Source organism: Mytilus californianus, unplaced genomic scaffold (genome assembly GCF_021869535.1).
Source record: "Mytilus californianus isolate M0D057914Y unplaced genomic scaffold, xbMytCali1.0.p SCAF_6, whole genome shotgun sequence".
Classification (NCBI taxonomy): domain Eukaryota; kingdom Metazoa; phylum Mollusca; class Bivalvia; order Mytilida; family Mytilidae; genus Mytilus; species Mytilus californianus.
The window spans coordinates 115,635,629-115,654,230 of record NW_026262712.1 but is presented as its reverse complement, the minus strand read 5'-3'; the positions used below and the strand labels follow the sequence as shown (position 1 = coordinate 115,654,230).

Here is an 18,602-nt window from a genome sequence, read left to right as displayed (position 1 = left end):
CCGACAGATTTTATAGTTCCTTTGTGGTCCGACAGATTTTATAGTTCCTGTGTGGTCCGACAGATTTTATATCTCCTGTGTGGTCCGACAGATTTATATTTTGTATGTGGTCCGACGGATTTATATTTCTGATTTGGTGTTACAGATTTGATATGTGGCCCGATAAAATTAATTTTTGGCACGACATGATAGTTTGATAAATCGCATGTGGCACGACATAGTTTGATAAATTATATGTGGCACGACTTTTGATATGTTGTTTCATGTCGTTATGAAGTTGGTCTTTTGTTTTGGTTGGAACGTCACTAATGAGATCCACATTGACGAAACACGAATATGGCGTATTAAATTATAGGCAATTCATTTCAATTCAATATTTTATTGAAGTCTCATCTCTCAATAATATAATACAACAATACATTTAGTGTAAAATATATAGATATAGAAATAGAGCCATTCTGTACATAATTATAAGAGACTGTAACATTAAAATTTTCATATAGTTTTTGAAAAGACATTTTGAGTGACACCACCTAAGATTTTGTACTTAGCTATAACAAGACTAAGTGTTCTATTTGCAGAAGCTGCAACAGCTAAAGCAGTTACATTATAATCTTAAAATTCACTTAAAAATTGATCTAAATAAGTATAAGTAGTAGAGTATTCAATGATATTATTTCCACATGTAAATACAACATGTGACTGTTTAACAGAATGTGTTCAAAAATGCACAATATTACACTTTTTGTAATTAGTAGTCAAACAGTTATCTCCACAACATGTATCTAATGCGTTTAACAGAGTTTGTAATTCTTTTTCATCATTTGCTAGAATAACCACATTATCAGCATAAAGTAATATACAAACTTTTTCATTATTAATATCAATACCACACTTATATGATTTCAAGAACGAAACTAGGTCATTTATATAGTGGTTAAATAGTATAGGTGACAATGAAAACCTTTGTTTAAGTTGACATTAAACAATTCTGATAAATGGCCGTTTAATTGACTGAACATTTGAATAAATAGACTGTATATGTTTTATCTATACATAACATCATACATATTTATTATAAGTTAATATCCTAACTATCCTACTGCCTGTCGTTACTTTCATTTTGGCATTGCACAAGTCATGTCTTTTTTTACTATTCATGGCGTTAAAACACAAAATCCCTGCATGGGATGTGTTTTAGTTGATTTTAGTCTCTGATGCATGATTTTTTTATTATTAATTGTTTTTGGTTTTTAACTAGCTTTCAGTAACTGCGAGTACTCTCAAATCGTACTTTCGTGTTAATTTGACCTGTTGACACAATTTGTAATTTATTTCTTGTTTACTTATTTTGTATTATATCTCGTCTTACTGTTTTTAATATGTACCACCTTTGATAAATGTTTAGTATGACGAAAACATTTTCACTTCTGTACTCGTTCTATGAATAACAAATTTATTTTGTAAAAAATGTTTCTGTACTCCTAACAAAAAAAATATTTCACGCCATTTTTTCCTAGGTTAAAGTTGTCTTTTTGACATAGAAATATCTTTTTTATTTATATTATGTCATAGATCAAACTTATTTGTTCATTGTATATTTTCTTGTTTTTGGTATTGTCTTTTTGATCGAGTTAAGCCATTTCAATTGATATTTTATTGTGTGTCTTTTCATGTTGAAATGTTATACCAATGTTTCAGGTTAGGGTGAAGGTTGGCGCCTGTTAAAACGTTTAAACCCGCTGCATTTGTTTGCACCTGTCCTAAGTCAGGAGCCTGTTTTTCAGTGGTTGTCGTTGTCGTTTGTTGTTGTGGTTCATAAGTGTTTCTCGTTTCTCGTTTTTATATAGATAACTAGACCGTTGGTTTTCCTGTTTGAATTGTTTTACACTAAGGCTAGTCTTTTATAGCTTGCTGTTCGGTGTGAGCCAAAGCTCCGTGTTGAAGGCCGTACTTTGACCTATAACTGTTTACTTTTTACACATTGTGACTTGGATGGATAGTTGTCTCATTGACACTCATACAACATCTTCTAGTTTATATGTATAGCACAATTTTTTTTCTGCAACACCTAGCCCATTTAGCTTCGACCATAGTTTATTTCTATTTATAGTATCTTAGGCCTTTTTAAAATCAGAAAGGCACAAAAAGTATATAGAATTACGGAGTTTTTTTCTGACATCGATTATGTTTGTAAGAGAAGGTAATTGATCTAGTGCTTCGATTTTGACGGAAATCATTCCGATCGTTGGCTAATATGTTATTGTCATCTACCCTTCTAAGCTTGTTATTTCTGATTTTTTTAATTTTCAGATTTTTCTTTGCTTTTGATTAACCTTGTCATATGGATTACTGTCCGATGTAGACGAAACACACGTTCGACGTACTTAATTATAAGTTTTTACATAGTATATCACTATAGATATTTCAGTTTCTGGTACAATAGCCCCTTTTCATATTTTCGGTTTCTAATTCTCAACCTAGGTATACTCTGTTCCTAAGTACCACTGACGGTAACTTCGGTTTCCGATCGCCACCCTAGATAACTTTGGTTTCCGATCGCCACCCTAGATAACTTCGGTTTCTGATTGCCACCTTGGTAATTTAGATTTTTTAATTGCTACCCTGGTTAATTTCGGCTTCTGATTACCACAATGGGTTACGTCTATTTCTGATTTACCACTATAAGATTCATCGATTCTTAATTGCCATTTTATGTCTTCGGTTTCTCATTGCCTTTGCTATCTTCGGTTTCTGATTGCCCTTTGATATCGTCGGTGACTGATTGCCCTTTGATATCGTCGGTGACTGATTGCCCTTTGATATTGTTGGTGACTGATTGCCCTTTGATATCGTCGGTGACTGATTGCCCTTTGATATCGTCGGTGACTGATTGCCCTTTGATATCGTCGGTGACTGATTGCCCTTTGATATTGTTGGTGACTGATTGCCCTCTGATATCGTCGGTGACTGATTGTCCTTTGATATCGTCGGTGACTTATTGCCCTTTGATATTGTTGGTGACTGATTGCCCTTTGATATCGTCGGTGACTGATTGCCCTTTGATATCGTTTGAAAATCAGTGCCGAACAATTATTTTTAAAAGAGTTATGCCCTTGGAAATATTAATCATATGGAAAATTGCTTTTGTAAGCGCTCTCACGTGTATAATTTTTGCCAAATCTTTAAATAATTTATATATAAGGTTTATATCAGCAATTGTCTTGAATAATTTCGAAAGTCAGTGCCGATCAAATATTTTTAAAAGAGTTAATTATATCGTAAATTGCATTGCATTTGCTCTCAAGTCTGCATTTCTCAAAAATCCAAGAACAAATAATTTTTTTTAAAGTTATAATTGCCATTGACAAATACAATATTTACAACGCTGGGAGGGGGGCATTTGAACTCTCATCTTTTGATCAGTTTGTTTTTGCCGTTTGAATAAAATAGGTTAATGAAAATAGCTTTTATTTAGGGGCCAGCTGAGGACTACCTCCGGGTGCGGGATTTTCTCGTTGCATTGAAGACCCATTGGTGGCCTTCGGCTGTTGTCTGCTCTTTGGTCGGGTTGTTGTCTCTTTGACATATTCCCCATTTCCATTCTCAATTTTATTTAATAACTTGTTTGCGTTCGAAGCGCTTTTCTGGATTTACCTTCGTCGAAGCACCGATCATTCATTAATTGTGAATCGTTGAAGGTAAATTCCGAGAAAATAATTTATTTAGAATGGAATTGAAAAAAAAAATGTAACGGGATCTGAATGATTTAAATTTATTTCGTCCTAACCGAGTGCACATTTAGTGTTGACATCCCATATGTTTAAGCCTTTGTTAACTTTCTCCTTATTTCGATGTGACTGTCCTGTTTAGACTGTACTTATAAGATTACAATGCTAGTAGTTTCTTTGATAAAAGCTTCCGAAACCATATCGGATTTCTTCTGTACTGTCCAATAAATTTCAAAGACTGTTTACACTTTAAGCACAGGTAACGTTGTTCGGTCAAAATCGTCAAGTTCAACTTGTCTTCTTTTTTCATTCCTTGCCAACAAACCATTTTCTGTCTGCTTGTACGGTGCTTTTACGCTAAATTCTATCGGTATTATTTTCCAATTAAATTTCCTTTTTCTATTTTTCTAGCGACGTTTTTCGGTAACCATTTAAAAACGAATGGGTGTCTTAGCGGAATTGCATTGATTATAGTACAATTCCCCGTATTCTCACAACGTATCATGCTTTTCTATAATTTGGATTTCTACTTTGAAAACAAAATTTCATCAGAAAACGGCGATCATCATTAATAAAAAGTATATATTCAAATGTAAAGAATGAGAAGAAGAATAGGAGGAAGACGACGAAGCAATCAATGTCAAATAACGTATTGAATCAAATCTCTCGGCACTCTGCAACTATGTAAAGTTACTATGTAAAGTGTTAAATGAAAATAAAAGGTTAATTTCTTATACAAATTTCAAATAAGTGTGATTTTTTTTTAATTTTTTTTTTCATATTTGTTCTTTCATTTGAATCACATTTGGGTATAATTATTGTTGTGTGATTGGATACGATACGTAAAAAAGCGACGCTAAATAGAGAATATCATATGGCTTTTTCAATATCACATCCGTATCAACCCGAGACACCAATATAATCCCAAGAGCTCTGCTCGAGGGATTATATTGGTTGAGGGTTGATATGGTATGTGATATTGAAAAAGTCATATCATATACACTTTATTATATACATATACCTCACGTACATGTTTTTATGTGACATGACGTCATACAGATAAGGAAGTTTGAAATGACGTCATACAGATTATAGGTTTGATAAAGCTTGCAACAGTGACTGTAATCGATGACGTGACGTCAGACAGATTAAAGGTGTGATAAAGCCTTTGCAACCGTGCTGATATCGATATCATCACGGGTGCTTGCCAAGGATTGTATTACACAAACAATTTATCTGTATTTACTACTAAGTATATAATAAATGAAGGTATTTTTAATATATAATCATATATATATTTGCAAATTTGAAATAAAGAAACATTTATCTTTCAACTATTTTTTACCAGACTGAGGCAAATTGTTTGTTTAATTCGTTCTAAGTTATTATAAAACATCAAGTTTTACTTTTGCTGTCAATTTCACGGATGTCGACAACAGCAGGAACGATAACTCGTGGCGTAACGTCATTCGGTATCGTGTAACCTTTAGGTCGTTTTTAACGTCATTGGCACCATATTTGACATTTACGACAAATATTTTTCCGAAGTTGAATAATCGATAGACATTTTAAGATATTAAAATTCCATGAGGTATTCAGGTATTTAGATAATTTAAACTCGTTAACTAAGCGTTTTTTTCAACATTCGCCGCTCCACTATCGGATTACGTGACCGTCGGCAGTCTTCGGAGGTCATCTCGGTGGTTAATTAGATGGCGTCTAACCTAAAATACACACGAAATTCTGATATATATTATCGAGTCCATGCCATGTTAGTTATTTATTTCAGACTTATTGTAATTTGGATACACATTTTAGTATGTTATAAATCAAATATGAGAATTTTAGTCAAATCGGTGAACATGAATTTGACAGCTAATGCCCCTTTAATAACTGAACTATATTTGTTCATCGTTAAATGCCATTGATTTACACCAGTAAACAAAGCGTTTCTACAATTAGAATTTTAAATAATGACAGTTTGGTGTCATTTGATATGCAAACCCAAAAATGAGCATGCTCTATAGAAATCGACAAAATTATATAACTAAATTTAAGTGGATGCTAAACCTGCGTATTTGTATATTCAGATTATTCCAGACACAGTACAATATAGTAAAAATATGTTATTGAATTAATTCTTATTGTTTACCATCTCTATGGGAAAACTCTGTATTCATCAATATCTAAAATAATTCATCAATTTGTGCAAACAAAGTCCCGGGATAGTACCGTGGATACATCAGTTTAATGCCAGAAAACGTCAACATAATTCCAATAAATTGTGTAAGCACATCATCAAATAACTTCCACTGATTGCATTAACTAAGCCGTCTATTGCAGTCTGGGCTCTCCACCTGGCGTGTAAACGATTTATTTCATAATTATAACAGTATGAGATTTGAATTTAAGTCAGTTTACATATGATTTTATCAATCATTTTTTAAGTTTTTAATTATACTGCATTAGAAATTATAAAGTTGATGATGCAAGCTAAATTTTTATAACTCAATAATTCAGATACTTTATCGTCGATCTATAAATTAAATCTGATAAAGTCATTAGAATCAAAAGATTCCATTAGTAGTTAGCTAGTTTGCATTTTTTTCAGTTAGATAATTAAAGTTATAATTAACAATGTATTGACATGGAAGAAGTAGAACACTTTTGTTTAAATGACATTAAAAAAAGCAAAACAAAAACAAAAAACACAAAAATATGGATTTTTGACAACAGTATATACATGTAGGACTCTAAAGTGCGATGGTCCTGGCTAAAGTTGGATGGTTTTGTACGCTAAAGCGATAGTCTGTGCTATTCAATGAAACACGCTATAGTTCGATGCATCAATACGCTAAAGTGCGTTTTCCAAAAAAGTGCGTTTGTTCGCGAAAGTATAGACGTTACCAACGATAAACAGCATTATGAAGTTACAAGCCATTTGTCGGAAAACGAGAATGTTTTTCCAGATGAAGGGTTTATATATATATAATTATCAGACAAGTATCACAAGTTGAGAGACACAACATGACTAGTGTAATACGATTCAAAAACAGCTGTTTGATTTATAAATAAAACAATAAACGAAAAACTAAATGGAACACAGCAACAAACGAAATTGTTTTGGCTGATTCCCATTCCTGTTACACCATCCAACTTTAACGTGTTATACATGTACCATTTCTCTTTAATGTGTTATGCCATCGCACTTTAGCGTGTCATACCATCTTACTTTAGCGTTTGACACCTTCGGACCTTAGCGTAGATCGTCGCACTTTAGAGTCCTACATATATAATATATATATATTCACAGCTAAAGTGTGTCTCAAAATGCAGCATTTAGTAGAACACTTTTGATAAAACAATAATGGAGAGAATATTTATTGTTAAGATAAACTATCAACGGTATTCTTTGTTCCTTGACCTTAAAACCTTAGATACATTATAGTTTAATATTTGCATGCAACCACGTTAATGTGATTTGATGCTTCACATTTAATGTGCTGTTTGAAAGACGTAACCAAATTATGTATAATCATGGTATTGTATTGATACTAAGGTCACAACTCTTTCAAAGTTTTAACTATTTCTGTTTGACCCCAGTTTAGTTTATTTAGCTCTCACACAATACATCATTGGTTTTATCATTATTTTGTCATCATTATTATATTTCTAGATAATTTAATATGAATAAAATATTAGTTCAACTAAACTTAACCCTATATCTCTATGTAACTGTTGTTTATGTGCATAACAATTATTTTACTCACTATGTTGTCCACTTCGTCAATAAACTGCTATAATAATAAGCAGGTTAAATGGCGAAACAGAAAATTACAATAAGTAAAATGATACTTTACATTTATTTTTATTATTTTCTATCTACAGCAATTGTCGGGTATAAAGACCGCACTAATTTTGAGAATTACAAAACTATTGCTGAAAAACTGGAAAACGACTCATCTGTGCATTTCTGTAAACTGAACTTAACGGAAGCAGCCTATGATAAAACAGATGGGCCACATGTTTACCAAAGTCTTACGTCAGGTATGTCTACTGATACGTGTAGGAGACGGTTTGTATTTATAGTGTATTGTGATCTGAATTTACGATAATTAAAAATTAGCCTTTTTGATTCGTCCTAATTGATGGGTTTTTACCCTGTTTATATATTTACTAGTTTGACCCGTCTGACAAAACCGGTACCTTCCATGTATAACCGGTTCCTTCCATGTATAACCGATACCTTCCATGTATAACCGGTACCTTCCATGTATAACCGATACCTTCCATGTATAACCGATACCTTCCATGTATAACCAGTACCTTCCATGTATAACCGGTACCTTCCATGTATAACCGATACCTTCCATGTATAACCGATACCTTCCATGTATAACCGGTACCTTCCATGTATAACCGGTACCTTCCATGTATAACCAGTACCTTCCATGTATAACCGGTACCTTCCATGTATAACCGGTACCTTCCATGTATAACCGGTACCTTCCATGTATAACCAGTACCTTCCATGTATAACCGGTACCTTCCATGTTTAACCGGTACCTTCCATGTATAACCGGTACCTTCCATGTATAACCGATGGTAAACAAAATTCGTTACAAATTATTTGTAAACTAACACTATTTTACTTGAGTAAACTGATTTTTTAAACAACTCCGAAAGAACCGACTAAGAAATGAATGTGTTGTGCAACAGGGTAAAATTTACTTAGATAATTTCGTTTTTCCCTTATGCTTTCTTTAAACAAGGGAACATGCTACCATACAAAGACCAGTTCACAATAAAATCTTTTTAATCGTAGATGGTTTATCACAACTATCAATTTAATTGTAACCAGCAGTATATACCTATGGCTAAGACATATGTCAATGTTGTGAATATGGTGCCTATTTCAACAATTAAGAATAACAACTAAAAAATAAAGCGATATCAAAGAGCAATCAAATATTAAAAGTCGAGAAGGACAGGGTAAGGCTAGGCCAAGAAAAAAAGCTACACAGAAATTAAGAATTAGCAACACAAACCCCGCAAAAACGATTTTATGTGCTCCTGTAAGGGAAACAGTATATTTGTCACTATAATGACCTTTTAGAATTCTCATGATAAACTCCATTTCGTATTCAAATAGCGTCGATTGCTATCGATTCTCGTGATTCATTGTGAACGCCGATGATATGTTTTTTTATCATTTTTTGTAGCTCGTTCTCTATTTGATGATGACCACATGACTATAGCCATTGGCCCGTATATTGATGTCTTCACTTCAATGCAATATGTTATAAGGAAACAGGTCCATCTGGTTACCGAGTCTGCAGAAAAACCTGAGCCGTCAGATAGAACTTTCCCGATTCTTCCTGATGCTACCTCTATGTCTACTGCGATAGCACAAATCGTTGAAAAACTAAACTGGAAAAAAGTTGCATTTTTATCTCAAGGTAATATTATAGAATATTTAGAAACCTTGTACATGCTAATTAAAATGATTACTTAATGAGTATTCTTGAGAAAACTTTGATGATCTAGATGGCAGAGACAAATTGGCATCTTCTTTAATTTGGCTTGCTTTGATTCTGTAAAAGATCATTGTATTCTTCCTACATGTACGCTTTCAAATGACTTGCTTTCATCCTGAGTAAGATAATTTTATTCCTCCTTCGTTGTCAATCAAATGACTTGCCTAAATGATGAGTAAGATAACTATAATCCTCCTTCGTTGTCAATCAAATGACTTGCTTTCATACTGAGTAAGATAACTATAATCCTCCTTCGTTGTCAATCAAATGACTTGCTTTCATACTGAGTAAGATAACTATATCCCTCCTTCGTTGCCCATTAATGACTTGCTTTCTTTCATACTGATTAAGATAACTGTATTCCTTCTTCGTTTCCTATCAAATGACTTGCTTTCATACTGAGTAAGATAATTTTATTCCACCTTTGTTGTCAATCAAATGATTTGTTTTCATACTGAGTAAGATAACTGTATTCCTTCTTCGTTGTCAATCAAATTACTTGTTTTCATACTGAGTAAGATAACTGTTTTCCACATTCGTTGTCAATAAAATGACTTGCCTTAATACTAAGTAAGATAATTCAATTCCACCTTTGTTGTCAATCAAATGACTTGCTTTCATACTGAGTAAGATAATTTTATTCCACCTTCGTTGTCAATCAAATGACTTGCTTTCATACTGAGTAAGATAACTGTATTCCTCCTTCGTTGAAATATTTAACAACTTTCTCCATGCTCATTTCACTCACATTTACCAAATTTTACAGAAAGTATTCTCTTTTACAGGTGATTTTGCACCCGTTTTGTCATTGAGTCAAAAGAATATATTTGTCTTTCCAACACAACTTCCGGTCAATATAACCAGTAAGGAAGACCCAGATTTACGACAGACTCTCACGACGCTACGGATAAATCACATGGAAAAATTCATACTACATTCAATGGACAGAGATGTTGTTAAGAACGTCATATTTGCGGTAGTTATGATCTTTTTTTTATTATTATTTCCTTTCCCGACAGTGACATTTTTACTGGGTGTGGATTCGCATTGCAGGTGATGCATGCATATTTGGAAAATATAATAATAAGGAGATGTGGTATGATTGTCAATGAAACAATTATCCACCAAAGTTAAAATGAAGTAGATAAAAGCAAGTTAAAATGAAGTGGATGAAAGCAATTATAGGCAACCGTACGGCCTTCAACAATGAGAAAACCCATACCGTATAGTCGGCTATTAAAGCCACCGACATGAAAAATTTGAAACAATTCAATTGAGAAAACTAACAGCCTAATTTGTAACAAAACAATTTTTAAAAAACAAATATTACAAACATGAACCGACGACAACCAATGAACTACAGGCATATAAAGAATGTGCAGAGTTAAAATTGTGTGTGGGCGCTCAACCCTCCCCTAACCTGGGACATTGGTGTTACAAAAAACTATGAACAATCATTTAAAACGGGCTTAACTCATCAGATCGATATAAAGCATTTAACAACAACACAGACCGGACAGCTTACCTATCAACAGACCGAACTAAGGAGTGATTGCGATTCCATCAGTTTTGGTTGATTACCATGATTTATATCTAATTAATCGGTTTATGATATTTGAATACCGGTAAACTACTGTTGCTTAAATGTATGTGCTATGTTTAGTACTTTTTTGTTATTCCCATATTCAATATATCGTATTATGCCGATTGTTGCCTTTGGGTGTTAAGATTTTCATATTCTATTTATAGACCGTTTACAGATCGATGTTCAAGCGAATGTTATGTAGGCGCCAATGAGACAGCAACCAAGCGACATAATGAATAAAAACATAAATATATTTACAATAAGTCCAAATCCAAATCGCCCGGAGACTAAAACAAATACGAATGAATTAAAAAGAGACTATCAAAGATCATCACCAACACCACATTTTCCAGTTACCAAACAAATTGAAATAAGGGCAAATATATAGCTTTGTTGACCGAGCCATCCATGACGGTGAAGGAAGTGTTTTATTCAATAAACGTCCATTGAAGAAAGTCTAGACTACCTCTTTCACAACAAAGCGCCACTTGAAAAACACTCTAAACTTTTCTCACTTATAAGTTCGTGTAATTGTTAACAACAATAAGTCGCTATACATTTCAGTCAGTAAATTTGCATCTACTTCATCAATCCAAGTATTAAACTCTTAACTGTGAAATCTGGGAATGTTTCAGATAGCAGGTCTTTATTTTTCACGCTTTAAAGTTCATGTTTTTATCAATAACAAATGTCTTTACATTCCAGGCGGAAGATCTACATTTACTTCACCATTCAAGGAAGTGGTTTCTCACCTATTTGGTAATTAATTACTGTCACATACCACAAAATTGATCTGTGACGCAGAATAACAAGTAATTTTAGAAATTTCATACGACCCAATTACCTTTAGTTAGTATAAAAAAGTGATTATTAATCACATATTTGAATGTTCCCGTTATAATTATAGAAAAAAAATGTTTACGTGTTGCCTCTTAGCAAGTTATTTGTGTGAAATTGCTATTGTCCTTCTTGAAATTAATATTATTGTTTCACCTCAGAGTTTTCGACAAAATCCATTATTGCTAATACTTGTTTTGTCTCTATGACCAATGTTTTTCTCAAACAAAAAGATGTGAATTTAAACCTAAATCAAAGTACACAATTATATTATTACATTGACATTACATTGTACCATTACTATTTCAATAGTCTAAACAAAACAACAAAAAACAGATTGATTTTGTATAGATCTATTATGTTCATCTTTTATTTCCGCGAAATTTCATATGAAGAGTTTTTTTGATGTGCATATATTTTTTTTTTGTTTTATTGATGAAGGTAAATCCAGAAGAAAAACGTTTCGGAGGCACCAGATTTATAAAGCGTGTTTCAATAATATAATTTTAGGGCTGAAATTGATATAACAAGTCTTCAATCATCGAAGGTACTTTAGTTTGATTATTTCTAACTTTCTATTAAGGATTTTGAAGACATATTCGAGAAAGACTTTCCAACATCTGCTACCCTATTCGGTTTACAGATGCTCGATCCTACCCGACTTACTGCTGGAATACCAGGTAAACATTTTAAAAGATTATCTGTTATGTCACATCTTTTATTCAGCTGAACGTTGTTTGCAATAACCTAACAATTTGTCAATGTATACCTTCAGTGTAATCAAGTTGTGATATGATAACCTATATTCTCTAGCTACATATACTGTTATGGTCGTTTTATAATACCGATTTCGGGGCAGGTTTTGACGATAATTTCAACTAGTAGTGGTGATATTATCCAGAAAACAAAACGTTTATACTAATGTTTCTCTTATTATTGTAATTAATAGCTGGGAAATCTGAACACTCACTATAACAAAGATGCATTCAACTAACTTACACAAACTTAAAAAGTCATAAATAGTACTGTATATAACCATCACAATGCTTTACTGCAAACGAATGTGTTACTATTTTCTGCAGGGAACTTCATATTCAAACCATGCAAACAAAATGGAAACTGTATGTCATTTACTGGCATTTGTTGTATACGCAATTTTATTTCAAAGGGCTTGACTTAGAATTCTGGCATAATCAAAATATAGAGTGAATAGTTCATTCCAGAAAAGAAAAAAACGTGTTTGTCACCCCAATTTGTCGTAATGGGTTGTTGTTTGATTATCTTATGCATGTTCAGGACGACAGAAACATTTCAGCTTTCGTTCTTGTTACAATAATTAAATTCGTAATTTAAAAATACACTTTGTTTCTGTACAACTTCATCTATTGATGACCAAATTCACCTTTTACGTTAATGAAGTACTGGAAAGGCTTTTGGACTGGAGAAGTTCTGAACGCTTCGTCTATTACTTCGTATCACGATGCGAAGCTATTAGTTTCAGTCTATATACACGCCATCTCGAATTTTTAACGAAACAACAGTTAATTCTGATTGGTTACTTATTGGTGTGGCTAAGATTCTGTTGGCTTGACTGAGTTGTAAAATTGGGAACACGTCAGGAAGGAAAGAAGAAATTATATAATGCGGATGGTCTGACAGTATCGGTAAGACCCGATCGATGAAAATATTGCTACAGGATCACATATTGTTTGACAAACATTAGTAGTCAGAATTGATACATTTAAAATATTTCGTTTGCTTTAATCTGGGTTCCTTGGAGGGAAAGGAGGGGGCATTTTCTATGCAACGAGTGGTACATGTAGGAATGAGCCGGTCGAAAATGTCGTTTTTTAATAAATGTAAGATAAGATTGTTAGATTTAGACATTTAGACTAAATAGCTATAGGTGATAAAGGTGATAAGGTTGCTGATTATATCATAAGTATCTAAAATATTTATTATATTTTTTTTTTCAATTAAAACCACCGTGTAATTTTTTTCTTTTCACATGTGTGCTTATTTCGCATTCTTCGATGAAAAAAAGTCATGACATTAACGGAAATAAATGTAAGTTTACTCTAAAAGTCGTTGTTATGGCCCGTTGTGTATAGTAAATGCTCTGTTTTTGAAAGGTTATGTTTCGTGTTTATGGCTCATTGTATAGTGAATGTTCTGTTTTGGAAAGGTTATGTTTCGTGTTTATGACCCATTGTATAGTGAATGTTCTGTTTTGGAAATGTTTCTTTTATTGTTTTGCTATGCTTATTTGCATTACATATTGGGCTATTGATTTACGTAGTTTTTCATTTGTAGGAGAGTACTTTAAAGAAAGGTCCCGATTTGAAGTTGCTGTACTGGTTGACACTGTGAATATGTTGCGTCATTTCCTGACCCGAGGCACTGATTGTTACGCACAACCAGAAAGGGACAGGTTTATTACAAAAGGGAATATCTTGGATAAAATGCAAGAACAGGTAACTTATTGTCATAACACTGACCATTTATATCTAACTTGTAACAACACGTGTGGTTATTAAACTCATCATAGATACCAGACTTTTGTACGCTACTCTCGCATTTCGTATAAAAAAAACTCGTCTGTGACGCTCGAATTAAAAAAATTAAAAAGGCCAAATAAAGTAAAAGTTGAAGAGCAGTGAGGACCCAAAATTCCGTAATGTTTTACCAAATCGGCTAAGTTATTTTTTTCCTGAGGTAGAAAATCCTTATCAGAACACCTTTCAGGAGCACATGAGTTTAATCCGTGTCACGTTGTTCCATCTATCGTTTTTCTTTGTAGTGTTTTGAAAGGCTATTGTTTGTATTTTGGTATGTCTTTTCTATATACACTAGTGTCCTTCTTTTTTCGACTTATTGATTTGGTTTCCGCCTTGACACCTCTCACTTTTTTATACAAATACCATGATATTTGTGTTAAATACTACTTTGGCAGCATCCAAAAGACAAAGATAACCAAATGACATCTAGTAGTTAACATATTCATTTTTCTCATAATCAACATCGAAGTTTTTTTTTTATTACCACTGATGATCATTTCACAATGTCAATGATTCAATTACTTTCAATATGAAAATAAAGGTACTATCCCGATATTAAGTTTATCCTATATTTGAAAAGACAGATTCTTTTCCAAATGTTTTTTTTATTTATTTTTTTTGTCGTCAGGAAAACCAATTCCATGGAGCTTTAGGAGCATACCATTGGATCCTTAAGCCTGAGACACAACTTCGAATAAAATCTAACTTCAATATGAGTATAACACGGTTGAATGGCAAAGTAGAGCAGGTGAGTAACGTATTAAAATAGTGTGATGCGTCTACATTAAACATATATAAAATATATAATTAAGTACATGTGTATGTCGAAGTTACATGAATTTTCTAAAGTTCATTCAAAAATTCTGCATTCTTACAAAATCCGTATAAAATCCCTACGTCCTTATAAATTCCTGTATCCCTTATTAAGTCCTTATAAAATTCCTGTATCACTTATTAAGTCCTTATAAAATTCGTGTATAATTTCAAAATCCGTATAAGATCCCTAGTGCCTCACCAAGCTTGCATCCTTGCACAATCTTTATAAAATTCTTTTATCCTCAAAAAGATCCATTTCAAAATCTTTACAAAGTTGCTATGTCCTTACAAAATGGCCGCATCCTTTTAAAATTCTTATAAAATTCATTAAAAAATCTTTATAAGACTCCAACCTCCTTACAAAATACTTGCGTTTTTTGCGAATTTCATCCTAACTACATGTAACAAAGAATAATTTTTTTAGATACACGTGTGCTTACAAAATTCTATTGTTTTGAACCAAACCAAAACAAAATCATAATTCATAAAACAATTTTAAATACCTGTTACCGAAGCAGCTCTTCCATGCCTCATTTACTTCATTTGTTTCATACAGCCGTTTTGAAATGACAATTTGTGTATTTTCATACTTTTGTAAAAATATTTTACATTACTAGAGCCCACGGATAAAGTGGTCACCTAGAATATTACAGTGTTATCAAAAGAATCTTATGATGAAACACGTCTGTAGCAGTGTACATATCGTGTTCCTTTGTACTTTTTATCGACCCGAAACTTACATGCGGGTGTCCAATTGTGTCTATAGAAACAAGAGGAAACGTAAAGTAGCGATTACTGGCTTAAAGGTTACAGGTCCAGTAACTTAGCAAGTGGTATGCCAAATTGCTTCATGTCACACGATAAGCGCTAAACACAATATTAGCTGATAGAGAATGGCAGAAGAATCCCAGAGATTCAAATAGTATGTAGTCCTTTTCCATGTTTTCATACAATCTACGATGTGTTTAATATGATGTCAAATTAATCCCAGACACGTAGTATGTTGTCCCTTTCCATTCTCCAAATAATCACAAAATAGGCTAGCCAGAAATCACCAGTCATACAGTAAGCATGTATAGTCCTTTACTAAGGTCTTTGAAATAATCACATACATTGTACAGCATAATGGAATATCAGATTCCTGACACACACCAAATAGTCTTAACTCAAGTCTCTAAGTAATCACATATATTGTAAAGGCTAATGGAATGTCAGATTCCTGACACACACCAAATAGTCCTTAATTTTGTATTTACATTGTGTCATAGATCAAATTTATTCGTTCAGTGTATGTTCACTTGTTTTTTGTTAATATGTCTTTTGATTGAATTAAGCCATTTCAATTGATATTTTATAGTGTGTCTTTCCTCAGAGTTCAGTATTTTTGTGATTTTACTTTTTTCTATGTTGTGATGTTACACTATATATAATGTTTCAGGTAGGGTGAAGGTTAGCGCCTATTAAAAAACGTTTAAACCCGCTGCATTTGTTTGCACCAGTCCTAAGTCAGGAACCTGATGTTGAGTGGTTGTCGTTTTTTGATGTGGTTCATAAGTGTTTCTCGTTTCTCGTTTTTTTTTTTTTTTGTATAGATTAGACCGTTGGTTTTCCTGGTTGAATGGTTTTACACTAGTTATTTTTGGGGCCCTTTATAGCTTGCTGTTCGGTGTGAGCCAAGGCTCTGTGTTGATGGCCGTACTTTGACCTATAATGGTTTACTTTTACAAATTGTGACTTGGATGGAGATTTGTCTCCTTGGCACTCATACCACATCTTCTTATATCTACTAAGTCAAGTCTCTAAGTAAACACATACATTGTACAGGCTAGTGAAATATCAGATTCCCTAACACACACTAAATAGTCCAAACTCAAGTCTCTAAGTAATCACATACATTGTAAAGGCTATTGGAATATCAGATTCAAGACACACAACATATAGTCCTAGCTCAGATGTCGAAGTAATCACATGTATACATTGTAAAGGCTAGTGAAATGTCATATTCCTAACACACACCATATAGTCCTAACTCTAGTCTCTAAGTAAACACATACATTGTACAGGCTTGTGAAATGTCAGATTCCTGACACACAATATATTGTCCTAGCTCAGATCTCTAAGTAATAACATACATTGTAAAGGCTAATGGAATGTCAGATTCCTGACACACAGCATATAGTCCTAACTCTAGCCTCTAAGTAAACACATACATTGTACAGGCTATTGGAATGTCAGATAAATTTCTGAAACACAACATATGGTCCAAGCTTAGGTCTCAACGTAATTATTAAAGAGGCTCGTGGGTTATCAGATGAATTACAGACAATACTACATAGTCCAAGCTCATTGCTCAAAAGAAATCACTGAACAGGCTAATGGGATGCCAGATGAATTCCGAACAAAACACAAATAGTTCTAGCTCATTACTTGAAATAAATCACAGAACAGTCTAGTTAGATGCCAGATGAATTCCAAACAACCAAAATATACTGTTCGTTATCAGATGAATTATAGACGAATAATATATAGACCCAGCTCATTTCTCCAAGCAATCACATACATTATAGTTGAATGTCAGATGAATTCCAAACATACAATATATAGTCCAAATATAAAAATAAGAAGATGTGGTATGATTGCCAATGAGACAACACTCCACAAGAGGCCAAAAGACACAGAAATTAACAACTATAGGTCACCGTACGGTCTTCAACAATGAGTAAAACCCATACTGCATAGTCAGCTATAAAAAGCCCTGTTATGACAAATGCAAAACAATTCAAACGAGAAAACTAACGGCCTGATTAATGTACAAAATAATGAACGAAAAACAAATATGATATATAGCAACAAACGTCAACCACTGAATAACAGGCTACTGACTTAGGACAGGCACATACAGAATGTGGCGGGGTTAAACTAGTTTGAAGGCGCGCCAACCCTCCCCTAGCCTGGGACAGTGGTGCAACAGTACAACATTAGAACAAACTATAAAAATCCGTTGAAAAGGCCTAAACTCATCAGATCGATCCAAAGCAGAAATACATCTAACAAAAACACAGAGTGCAGTGTACTTATACATCCCGACAACAAAAAGACACTAAGTACAGATCTGTGAGTACTCGCAGTTACTGACAGCTAGATCAAAGCCAATAACAACTAATAAAAACAATCATGCATCTAAGACTAAAATATCAATCAGTACACATTCAACATCCAAGTGATTTAGTGTAAAGACGTCTTTAACAGTCAGAGAAAAACATGACCTTATACAATGCCAAGAAACAGGTATCGACAGACTGTAGAGCCAATAAATGTGCATATATGTAAATACAGATAATATTTAGTTTTTTTATTTTAATTAACTGATAACAAAATCAATATTAATACCAATAAAAACAATATTCAAAGATTTAATTATAATTTTGAATTGGTAACCTTTTAGAATAAGTTTATTTAAAGGATCGATAAGTTTCCCCGGATCGTTTCTAAATTTCCTGGCTCGATAAACATTAGGATGTGCTATCCCGTTAAAAAC

At 33.2% G+C, this 18,602-nt stretch overlaps 1 protein-coding gene across 1 annotated transcript in view; it reads left to right on the top strand.

Annotated features, from left to right (window-relative positions):
* Positions 1 to 18,602, top strand: part of LOC127704469 (glutamate receptor ionotropic, kainate 2-like) — a 34,978-nt gene that overhangs the window by 5,118 nt on the left and 11,258 nt on the right. Inside the window, exons 2-8 of the mRNA XM_052208556.1 lie at positions 7,620 to 7,778; positions 8,954 to 9,190; positions 10,054 to 10,244; positions 11,559 to 11,612; positions 12,274 to 12,370; positions 14,004 to 14,164; positions 14,877 to 14,996. Of these exons, the coding sequence (XP_052064516.1) occupies positions 7,620 to 7,778; positions 8,954 to 9,190; positions 10,054 to 10,244; positions 11,559 to 11,612; positions 12,274 to 12,370; positions 14,004 to 14,164; positions 14,877 to 14,996 (1,019 nt within the window). The remainder of the gene's footprint in view (positions 1 to 7,619; positions 7,779 to 8,953; positions 9,191 to 10,053; positions 10,245 to 11,558; positions 11,613 to 12,273; positions 12,371 to 14,003; positions 14,165 to 14,876; positions 14,997 to 18,602) is intronic.